General features: G+C 48.6%; 1 protein-coding gene across 4 annotated transcripts; it reads left to right on the top strand.

The window, feature by feature from the left end:
• The first annotated feature begins 520 nt into the window (after positions 1–520).
• ZNF697 (zinc finger protein 697) lies at positions 521–10,384 on the top strand. Of its 4 annotated transcripts, none has more exons than XM_048820303.2 (3): positions 521–764; positions 8,284–8,449; positions 8,874–10,384. In XM_048820303.2, exons 2-3 carry the CDS (start codon positions 8,371–8,373, stop codon positions 9,716–9,718), a joined length of 924 nt encoding a protein of 307 aa, XP_048676260.2. In that variant the 5' UTR covers positions 521–764; positions 8,284–8,370; the 3' UTR covers positions 9,719–10,384. The 4 variants fall into 4 exon arrangements, with proteins under 4 accessions (XP_048676260.2, XP_048676269.2, XP_074975440.1 ...); XM_048820312.2 differs by lacking the exon at positions 521–764 and adding an exon at positions 927–1,015; XM_048820293.2 differs by lacking the exon at positions 521–764 and adding an exon at positions 1,171–1,278.
• The last annotated feature ends 1,336 nt before the right edge of the window (positions 10,385–11,720 follow it).

Below are 11,720 nucleotides of genomic sequence, written 5' to 3'. Positions count from 1 at the left end.
CCACCCCTGCCTGTTTGTCCTGCCAGCCCCCACTGCAGCCTGTACATGGAGCCTAAGTGGTAAGGAGAACCAGCCTATTAAGTTCAATACAGCTCCATACCTATGTAAAGATAGTTACTCATATCAGTGTTTGCAGGATCAAGGCCCCTCCAAAAGATTTACAGAGAAAAAGGAGGGGGAAGGCACAATGTTTTTAAAACATTAAGGTACCCATGCCTACTTTCCCCTTTATTTGATTTTCCATCCTGGGCGAAAGGCATAACCCTCGCAGGGGACATCTGCAGAGAGGCAAATTACACAGAGCTCGAACTCGCTCTATTTGTTGGTTGTTGTTCATAGTCTTTGCCAACTGTTATTATTATTTTGTCCCTCGCCTAATTTTCTTGGCTGCTCTTAACCCTTGCTGATTTCCTTAACGCTGGTTTTTTAAAGGTTTGTGACCACTGCCGGATTGCTCTTTTCTAACATTTGGGGTTTGGGCTTTTTGACTAGCAGCAACTTTCTTTCCACGGCCCTGATTCTTCCAACGCTGCCCCACAGGCTTAACCCTTATAGGCGCCAGATGTTTTTATGGATTTCCAACCTCAGCTCCGCGGAGAGGCAGCTGGAGCACTGGGGCCTCTCGTGTTTCTAACCCCGGCCTGAAGGAAACCCCACAACGTTGGCAGCCCCTGTTTGTTGCAAAGCACATCACTGAGGGGAGACTCTGCGAGCCGCCAGCAGCCCTGCCAGGCCTCCCCGGTTCCGGGCGCTGCCTGGGGCAGGTTTGTGAGGGGCCGGCGCTGGTGGGGGGGGCTCTGAAGCGGGCGCGGGGCAGCCCCGCACGGCTTAGCCGGGAAGCCCCCCAGCCCTGCGGTGCGCGGGGACTGACGGCCACAGCCGACGTGGCTGAGGAGAGGGGGGGGAGGGGGCGCCGCTGCCCGGCCGAGCACAGGGCAACCGTCGGGCGGCGCGGGCCGCAGCCCTCTGTCCGGCCGCGCGCGCGGGGAGGCGGCGCGGCGCGCGAGCCCGGCAGGTAGGGGCGGGGCGGCCGCACGCGCGGGGCGGAGGGGGGGGGGGGCACGGTCGGGCTCGGGCTCGCCCTCGCCCGCAAGGGGCGGAGGCGCGGGGGCTGCCCGCAGGGGGCGCGCCTGGCAGCGCCCCCTCCCCCGCCCCAGGCCTGCAGGAAGCAGCCGCAGCCGCGGCCCCCGAGCGAAGGCGGCGGGAGCGTGACGTGTCCGCGGCGTCTGCGCCCAGCAGCGCCGCGCCGCGCCGCGATGGAGCCGCCCGGCCCGGGGGGTGAGCGGCCGGGGCGCGGGGGAGGCAGGAATCGGCCCGGCCCGGTGCAGGCACTGGGCGAGCCGCGGACTGGGCGCAGCCGGCCGAGGGGGCGTGGCCCGGGGGCAGGGAGCGGCCGCCGGCGGGCCGGAGTCAGGGGAGGTGTGGCACAGCCGGGGGGTGCGGGTGGCTGGGCAAGGCGGGGCGGCCTGGGCAAGCAAGCCCCGTGTTTCCCTTGCAGCCCGTCCTATAGCCTCCCCTTCCTCCCGTTAGGCCCGGGGCCGCCGTGCATGTGCCGTTGTTCACACACGTAGTAAGACACGTACAGACTGCAAGGCCAGAGGGGCGTAAGGGACTGGCATCCCCGGGTCTGGAGTCTGACTCCTGCGCAGGGAGGCCACGGGATCTCGTCACCCGCAACCCTGCGATAGACCCCCAAGGTCTGGCTGAGTTACTGAAGTCCTCAAACCACGATTAAAAAACTTCCAAGTTCCAGAGAATTCATCGTTTACATTAGTTTAAGCCCGCAAGTGACCCAAGCCCCCTGCGGCAGAGAAAGGCGAACCCCCCCCCAGGGTCTCTGCCAATCTGACCCGCAGGAAAATTCCTTCCTCACCTGACATAGGGCGATCAGTTAGACCCCGAGCATGTGGGCAAGACCTGCCAGGCAGATACCAGGGAAAGAATTCTCTGGAGTAGCTTAGAGCTCCCACCATCAAGTGTCCCTAAGAGACAGTCACTACCCCAGTCCTTCTGATCTAAAAAGACAAGACATAGGCAAAGAAGCCAAAATGACAGGCAGAGCCATCCTGAGGGTATGACAAATCAGGGCGACCACCCTGGGCCCTGCACTTTGGGGAGCCCCACACTTCGTGAGGAAGCGGGCGGGGTGTGTGTGTGCAGAGGAGACCCCCTACCAACCTCCTCCTGCCCCCAATGCCTTTTGTCTGCCAGCGGGCCCCATGGATCAGCAGCTTCCCCTCCCTCTCAGTGCCTACCACCGATCAGCTGTTTCACTGCATTGGAGGTGCTGCAGGGAAGGGGGGGAGAGGTGGGGCAGGGGTGGCGCCTTGTGGGAAGGAGTGGAGTGGGGGCAGGGCCTGGGCAGAGCCAGGGGGAGCACCCCACTGGCAGATAGAAACTTGGCACCTATGTCCTGGGCCCTGCACAGCCCCTAGGGACAGCTCTGGTACCGGGTCATACAGCAGGAGAGTGACTGAGAAAGGCATGGAAAGCAGAGCTCTCCCATGTCAACCGGATGCCTATCGAAGCTCCGTCTCTTAGTGAGCAATGCATCTTGGCCCCAGATTGGGACCGAGTGTTGCATGCTGCTTTGTACGGACCCCACTTCTAATAAATGCAATAGGGGCCACAGATTGAGGGTAATATTTTAAGAGGGGATGGATTCGCAAATTCTGAGCATGAGATGAACTATCTGTGTTTGGGATAGAAAACTCATGGGTTCAAGTAGCACTGAAAGGGAAATCCCAGGGTCACTTGCCCTGACCAGTAGTGCTCTCTGGCTTGCTTTTATGCTGCTGGACTTGTACATAGAGCCAGTGAGCGACCCAGCCTCCCATGGTCATCTTTCTCAGGACTTTTCCTTGGACCTGGCAAGATTGGTGGGCATTCCAGGCCACACAGTGGGTGCTTACTGATGGTGGGTGACTGCAGAGACCATATTAGTTACTGGAATTAAATTGGTGTTAACAAAAACGATGTTGAGATGAGACAATGGTCCTTTGGGCCCCTTTTAAGCATTTTGACTCTTAAAAATAATAAACCCTTCCCCATGTTCAGATTTCAGTCTCCTGTGATGCCTACCAGTTTTCCAGTCATCAATAAAGTCTTCCACAGTAAACCTGAATTTCTAATGTTAAAAAACAAAAAGAACCCCCTCATGCATGGTGTGTGTGTTTTGTTTTTTTTAAAAAACCTTTGAGGCTGTCTTTATCCATCATAAAGAAGGAAAAAGAGCTAATCTTCTTTCCCTTACTGGTCCTCTGTAATGCATGTTAAGTGCTTTGTTGGAAGGTGCGATATAGAGTAAGTGCAAGCAGCGTACAACTCTCAACCCTAACTCCCCACAGACCCTTTTTTTCTCCATCACTGATAATTTGGTAACTGCAACCTGCAGAGGGGAGCGGGCAGACCCACTGGTGACATGGGGCACCAAATCAGTCCGATTCACTCTCTGTAGAAAACAGTTCCTACCACCCTTCTCTGAGACCCAGAAAAGTACAACAACCTAGGTCTGATTCTCTACTTCCTCAAACCTTGTGTAGTTATGTACACTTGTGCAAAAGTCGCTGTAAAATGCTACCAAATCAGAATGGTATCATTTTACTCCCCCGTGCTTTGCACTGATGTAGAGACAGGGCAGAGGAGAGTCTAGTCCCTCTAATTTAAGGCCCAAGCTCTTTCTCTTCCCCATGTCTCTGTCAGTCACCCTTTCGAACATATTGATGAGAGGAGAACCACACTCTCCTTCCTTGTGCTAGGGTTTGGTAGCCTGAATCTTTCCTCCTATTTTCACCTTTAAAACCCCCCCTACCCCCCTGGCGATATATAGCAGATCCGTCACTCCTCTTTAAATGGATTACAGCTTGTTCTCCCCATGTTAGCAACAAGAAGAAAGTCAAGGAAAGTGTGGGCCCCTTACTGAATGATGGAGGCAATCTAGTGAGAGAGGATGTGGAAAAAGCTAATGTACTCAATGCTTTTTTTGCCTCTGTCTTCACAAACAAGGTCAACTCCCAGACTACTGCACTGGGCAGCACAGCATGGGGAGGAGGTGACCAGCCCTCTGTGAAGAAAGAAGTGGTTCGGGACTATTTAGAAAAGCTGGACGAGCACAAGTCCATGGGCTGGATGCGCTGCATCCGAGAGTGCTCAAGGAGTTGGCAGATGTGCTTACAGAGCCCTTGTCCATTATCTTTGAAAACTCATGGTGATCTGGGGAAGTCCCGGATGACTGGAAAAAGGCTAATGTAGTGCCCATCTTTAAAAAAGGGAAGAAGGAGGATCTGGGGAACTACAGGCCAGTCAGCCTCACCTCAGTCCCTGGAAAAATCATGGAGCAGGTCCTCAAGGAATCAATTCTGAAGCACTTAGAGGAGAGGAAAGTGATCAGGAAAAGTCAGCATGGATTCACCAAGGGCAAGTCATGCCAGACTAATCTAATTGCCTTCTATGACGAGATAACTGGCTCTGTGGATGAGGGGAAAGCGGTGGACATGTTGTTCCTTGACTTAAGCAAAGCTTTTGACACGGTCTCCCACAGTATTCTTGCCAGCAAGTTAAAGAAGTATGGGCTGGATGAATGGACGATAAGGTGGATAGAAAGCTGGCTAGATTGTCGGGCTCAACGGGTAGTGATCAATGGCTCCATGTCTAGTTGGCAGCCGGTATCAAGTGGGGTGCCCCAAGGGTCGGTCCTGGGGCCTGTTTTGTTCAATATCTTCATAAATGATCTGGAGGATGGTGTGGATTGCACCCTCAGCAAGTTTGCAGATGACACTAAACTGGGAGGAGAGGTAGATACGCTGGAGGGTAAGGATAGGATACAGAGGGCCCTAGACAAATTAGAGGATTGGGCCAAAAGAAATCTGATGAGGTTCAACAATGACAAGTGCAGAGTCCTGCACTTAGGACAGAAGAACCCCATGCACCGCTACAGACTAGGGACCGAATGGCTCGGCAGCAGTTCTGCAGAAAAGGACCTAGGGGTTACAGTGGACGAGAAGCTGGATATGAGTCAACAGTGTGCCCTTGTTGCCAAGAAGGCCAATGGCATTTTGGGATGTATACGTAGGGACATTGCCAGCAGATCGAGGGACGTGATCGTTCCCCTCTATTCAACATTGGTGAGGCCTCATCTGGAGTACTGTGTCCATTTTTGGGCCCAACACTACAAGAAGGATGTGAAAAAATTGGAAAATGTCCAGCAGAGGGCAACAAAAATTATTAGAGGACTGGAACACATGACTTATGAGGAGAGGCTGAGGGAAGAGAAGAATGAGGGGGGATTTGATAGGTGCTTTCAACTACCTTTCAACTACCTGAAAGGGGTTCCAAAGAGGATGGATCTAGACTGTTCTCAGTGGTAGCTGATGACAGAACAAGGAGTAATGGTCTCAAGTTGCAGTGGAGGAGGTTTAGCTTGGATATTAGGAAAAACTTTTTCACTTGGAGGGTGGTGAAACACTGGAGTGCGTTACCTAGGGAGGTGGTGGAATCTCCTTCCTTAGATATTTTAAAGGTCAGGCTTGACAAAGCCCTGCCTGGGATGATTTAGTTGGGGATTGGTCCTGCTTTGAGCAGGAGGTTGGACTAGATGACCTCCTGAGGTCCCTTCCAACCCTGATATTCTATGATTTGCCAGACCAAACCACGGGGACCTTCTGGCTGCCTCAGTTTAGTGCCCTTTGTACTGCCTGGCTGGCCCAGTCTGGTAGATTACATGGCAATTATGCTGTGTGGCCAGGAGGGAGACAGTAAATTTTTGTCTTCTCTATTTTTGGTTTCCATTTATTTCCCCTTCCTTAGACTGGCTCTCAAATATTTATATACAGTGGTTGGTATTAAAAATGGAGTCCTATGTTTTATTTAGTTATACGGATTTGCTATAATTAACCTCTCCCTTTCAAAAGTATTCCACTGACTGAAATTATTATTAGTACCCAGATACCTTGATGATGGATCTGTTATAAATATTTACTAGATAGATTAATAGATTTTTAGGGCCCAAAGGACCATTGTCTCATCTGGGTTCCCTGCATTACACAGATCATACAATTTCATCTAATGATTCCTGCATCAAGCCTGTAACTTGTGGCTGAGCTATAGCATGTCTTTTAGAAATGGATAGTCTTGATTTAAAGGCGTCAAGTGTGAGAGAGTTAGCAAGTGCTTTTTGAGATTTGTCAGCCAGTTTTAATCTGTTTAATGTTACATTGATTGTGTAAAATGCTGACTTTTTAATCAGACTATTGTGCAGTAATAAGTCAAACGCCTGCCAGAGATCTAAGTATGTTATGTCAACACAGTTATCTTTGTCATCTAAACTTGTAATCCCTGCAAAAAACAATATCTGGTTTGTTTGGCAATGTACATATTCAGTATTCCAAAATGTAGTAAGTCAAGAAGCTCCTTGGCCAATGTTTTTAAAACTCTGCAATGCAAATTATCTGGTCTTGTAGATTTTTAAATATTTAATGTTAGGAGATGGTGTTTAATGTCCTCATTGGTCATTGTTGGAATAGAAAGTGTTTCATTATCAGTGTAAGCTGTAAGTGTGTCAACCTGGTTCTTTCCAAATACAAAACAGAAAAAATATTTATTGAACACTCCAATCTTTTCTGCCTCCTTGACAGTTTGACCATATCCATCTAGCAACCCTATACCGATCCTAGGATTTTGGGGCTAGGTTCACAGAGGTTCTTAGGTGTTGCAATGCCTAACTCAGGTGCTCTGCTGCCTCATGGAATTCTCGGCCCCGACTTAGGCTGCAGGCTCCCTATACGATGCAAGTGGAGAGTTAGGCACCAAAGAAGAGGATTCTCAGATGCCAGCAAACTGAACAGGAGTGAAATGCCTAGATTCTCAAAGGTGTCAAAGTCCTGTTGATTTGGGTCTTAGTCATATGGCTGATGGGCTGGAGAGAGGCACCTCCCTCTGCTTAGGATTCTCAGCCAGGAACCCTCCCCCACAGTTGGGCTCCTAAGCCAGGTCATTCCTTTCTCTAATACCCAGAGAGTGAGACACACGCTGACACTCCCACCTATTATGGGACTTAAACCCAGGCCTCTTATGTCCTAGGTGAGTGCCCTAACCACCAGGCTATGAGGTATTCTGAGGTGGATCTCTCTCAATCTATTTTACTGGAGCTGTTCCACTTTGTAGAAGTAAATATTAATGGGGACAGGGAGAAAGCAACTCCACTGCCCAGTAACTGTTCAGGTCCTGCCAACTTGTGCAAATGTATTGTGAGTAATGAATGGGATTGTGATTGAAGTCTCTGTTTAGAATCTATTGATAAAGAACCCAAATGAAGTTGGGGTCCCGTTGTTCTAGGCGCTGTATACTAATAAGAGGCAGTCTCTGCCTCAGAGAGCTTATAGTCTAGCGGTGCTATATTCTCTACTAGTGTAGCTCTCCTCCCAGTAGAAGGATTGGGTGATTTTAATATCGAGGGGAAGTGCTTTGCAGCCAACACTCAGGGTGGCCAGTTCATGTGAAATTTCTATGACTTTTATAACTTTACTTCGTCTTAGCAGCCACTTGCAAACTTGCTTGCAGCTGTCTTTCAGCTCAGTATTTCTGACTATGGCCACCAGAGGCCACTGCTGGGAACCAAGCAGGTGGCTTTGGAGCGCAGGTTCCTCCATGAAGCACCCTGGCTCCCTGAAGAGCTTCTGCCCTGCTCCTTGCTTTGTGAGCAGTGAGGGAGGTGCCAGCTGGCCGGGCAGAAGCAGCAGCTTCCTTGCAGTTTAATGTAATGCCAGGGAGGGTGGGATGGAAAAGTGAAAGCATTGGGGATGTATAGGGATAAAGGAGAGTGACCTTTACCTCCCTCCACCGGCACGAGAGGTGCTCTGTCTGACCTCACCTACCCTCTGCTGCAGAACTGTGAGGGACAGGGGCCTTAGGAGGAACGGGACAGGGGAGAAGAGGCCAGCACCCAGATCAAGGTGTATACAGCAAGTAATTAGGGAGAGCGCCCCAGGGGATTCTTAAGGTGAGCACAGGAGGATGCTGGGGAGAGTGTCCGTCCTGTCTGTCAGGAGGAAGAGGAGGGTATTTTACACACACACACACACACACACAGAGGGTGGTCTTCCTGTTCTGAAATATAAAATCAGAAGACAGACTGAAAATTAAATATGACATCCCTACTTCGTCACAGTGCCCTGAGGGTTCAGTCATAATCGGGAATGCTTGATGGGGGACATGTAATGATTTTTAAGTTAGTTTCATGAGTTTTTGTTTTTGTTCTTGTTGTGCCCCCTTGGGGGTTGTTAATAGGAAATACTTGATGGCGATGTAACCAGGTGTGATACTGACTCTTTTAATGGCCATGAGCAGGGTCCCTAAGCCTGCCATCATCTCTGGATGGAACGAGAGGAAGAGCTGTGTGCTCCAATTCTCCAGGAGTCAGAGGAAAGGGAGATCCTCTTTGGGGCCTCCACAGGTGAGGAATAAGTTAAGCCAATTCAGAAATTGCTGGAAATTCAACTTTTTGTTTCATTTAAAACTGTTCCCGTACTGTTTCTTCTCTGCTTTGGGATTACAGCCAGCAGTTATTTCTGGCAAGCCTCACTTATGGTTTTCCATCAGTCCTGACTGACTGCTGGCCAGAGTTCTGTTTCTCTCTCCCCCCAACCCAACTTTTCTCTGAATGTTCATTTGAATTTTTGAAGCAAAATTGCCATCTCCATATTGGGAAATGGTTGTTTTTCTTTCTTTCTTTTTTTTTTTTTTGTGGGATGGGGGTTGGGATTTTCCGTCTCACATCCAGTCTTACATTTTATTTAGTTGACTCATACTTTGTGCAATTCTCCTTTCTTAGATTTCTTTTCGACCAAACACTCATGTCTGGCTTCTATTTATTCAAGGATTGAATGAGCATGAGGAGAAGAACCCGCAGGAAGATGGTCCTGAGAATCTGGAACAGTATGGTACAATATCAGAGGGGTGTGAAGAGAATGTTTTCCAGAGCCCTGATGAGGAGGGGGCCTATGAGGGCCAGTACATGTCAGAAACACATCAGGGAGACCTTCCTGGTAAGATACTGGGTAACTCTGTTCATCCAGAAAGAGATTTGGAAGCTCTTCAAGGTATCATCATCCACCAGAGAATTCCTATAGAGGAGAGACCCTATATATATACTGAATGTGGGGAGGGCTTCAGTCAGAGCTCGAACCTTACACAGCATGAAATAACACAGACAGGAGAGAAACCACATAAATGTACTGAATGTAACAAAAGTTTCAGTTGGCGCTCAGACCTAATTAAACACCAGAGAACCCACACAGGCGAGAAACCCTACATATGTAGTGAATGTGGGGAAAACTTTAGTGTGAGCTCTCACCTTTTCACTCACAAGAGAACCCACACAGGAGAGAGACCTTTCCATTGTAACGAGTGTGGGAAAAGCTTCAGCCGGAACTCTCACCTTATTAACCACCAAAGAATCCACACCGGAGAAAAGCCCTTTGAATGTGCTCAGTGTGGGAAGAGCTTCAGTGATTTCTCAACACTTACCCAGCACCAGAGAACCCACACGGGTGAGAAACCCTACGTATGTGTTGAATGCGGGAAAAGCTTCATCCAGAGCTCACACCTCGTTAGGCACCGGAGAATCCACACAGGAGAGAAACCCTATAAATGTGCTGAGTGTGGGAAAAGCTTTCGTTACAAGAGTCACCTTGCACAGCACCATAAACTCCACATGGAGTAGAAAGCACAGCCATGAGAGCCCCTGTCCTGCACACAGAAACTCATGCATAAATTATTATATGGTGTGATGACATCAAGAAGGAACTACAAAGGGAGTGGGCACATTCTTAGTGCAGGTAGATTGTTCTAGGATGGATGGGGGGCTCTGAGTATTGGGAATGAGTTTGATGTTGATAGGAATCAATCATTTGGGGATCGGGGGGAACAAGGAGAGAGAGGCAGCTGAGGGAGTTGATCATTTGGGGTTCAGAGGGCTGGGAAGTGGGAGGAATTAGGGCACTGAGGGAATTTGGTGCTAAGGAACATTGTTTGGAGTACAGCAAAATAGAGGGTCAAGAGGGGAAATATATATCTCATTGTCTTACTAAGAAGTCAAAAATGATAAATTAGGCTCTGAGACAGATACCTGGCTCATAAGATGTCAGAGCCAAAATCCTGGGAAATGCCTCACTTACTGAACTGAGGAAGACAAAGTGCCCTCTGTTCTCTCTGGCAATGTCTCCAGCAATTGTTTCCTCATTTTAGATAATATTTATTTGTAGCTGCTATTTTAGGAGCTCAGTTAAATCTGGGCAAAAACGTCCCAGTTTTCTGTACATGTTATAATATCTAGTTTTCTGTTGCGTTGTGTCTCCCCCTCTGAAATAAAACTTTTTTTAAAAAAATACCCTATGTTCTCCCATCTTCTCTCCCATTGTCCTGTTTCTAGGGTAGAATGGCCCTGTATAGCTTACAGTCAGCTTTACTGAAGAGAAACAAAGCAGTCTTGTTAGGGCCTGTCTAGACTGGAAGAATTAACTGGTGTTAGCAAACACCTTTGCTAAGCACACCTCATCTTCCCAGTCTAGACTGGGCCTTCATGACCACTGATCAAAAATGATTTGTCTAGTACACAATGAGAACTGTGTCCATCCCTGAAGTTAGTTGAGTGAACCAGGGCTGAATGTATCTTGTAGCTGCTCTGGAATTTTACTGTCAGGAGCCTCACACTTCAGTTTGCCTCTGGCTTACCCTGATCACGCCTCCATACCATGTTGTCCAAACATTATGTTTGCTTACTCTAATGTTAGGAGGAGAGCCTTGTCCCCAGCCTGCAGACTGTGCTTGTGCCATTTGGATGCAGCCACATTTCAAGTCAATACACTGCCTATCGGTTTATAGGGCATTCAGCTGCAATATTATCAACCATAATAGTGCCTCCACAGGTCAGGTAAACTGCAAAAGGTTTGTTAAAAACTAAGGGCAGGTTTATAAGGTCCCTAAAAAGAATTTTAGGGAGGTATGCAAAATCAAATGGCATGAAAAACACCCTTTATTTGGGCACAAATTCTTGATAGGAAGCTGTTCATGGATACTCAAAGTTCCCACAGCAACCACAAGGGAGAAGCACTCAGCCTTCTTCCCCCCCCCGCCTTGCCCTTGTATAATCATTTGCACCTATGCAAAATGAGTGTGACCCACTGTCACTGGTGTGAGTGAGTGGAGAATTCTGATTTGGTAGCATTTAGTCTTTGAACTCACTTTGAGCAAGTGTAAGTAACACAAGGAGTAGAATAGTGGAGAATCAGGCCCTCATTGCTTCCTGTGTCAACCAAAATAACTGCACATTGTTCTGGGGCTAAGCAGCAGCATGTTTTAAAAACCTGTTTAGCTGTCTCTCTCTTGCTGGCACTGTGTGGACAGGGCATCGCTTGGTTTCTAAAATGATTTCACAAAATTAAACCCACACCACAACAAAAACCATTTAAAGGCCATTTCCCAATCAGTTTGTGTTGTAGACAAGACCTCTGCGTCTGACACTTTCATTTTGCCAAACCTCCAATTCCTTTGCCTGTTGTTAGCAATTTATTTCACAGAACTGTTACAACCAAAAACAAAACCAGAAACATTTGTCTCTTTGGAGACACTAATTACTTAAAGTGCCCTTAATTTGGAGCCTGATCAGTTGAGCATATGTTTCTCATTGAAGGCATATTATAGATATTGAGCACCTATCAGGATTG

The sequence above is a fragment of the Caretta caretta genome, chromosome 1, assembly GCF_965140235.1.
Source record: "Caretta caretta isolate rCarCar2 chromosome 1, rCarCar1.hap1, whole genome shotgun sequence".
NCBI lineage: Eukaryota > Metazoa > Chordata > Testudines > Cheloniidae > Caretta > Caretta caretta.
This window is presented reverse-complemented; position numbering and strand designations above follow the sequence as displayed.

Bases quoted from the DNA above. Each gene is read 5' to 3' on its own strand.
- ZNF697 (XM_075119339.1), top strand. From the start codon at position 4,332: ATGGAGCAGGTCCTCAAGGAATCAATTCTGAAGCACTTAGAGGAGAGG.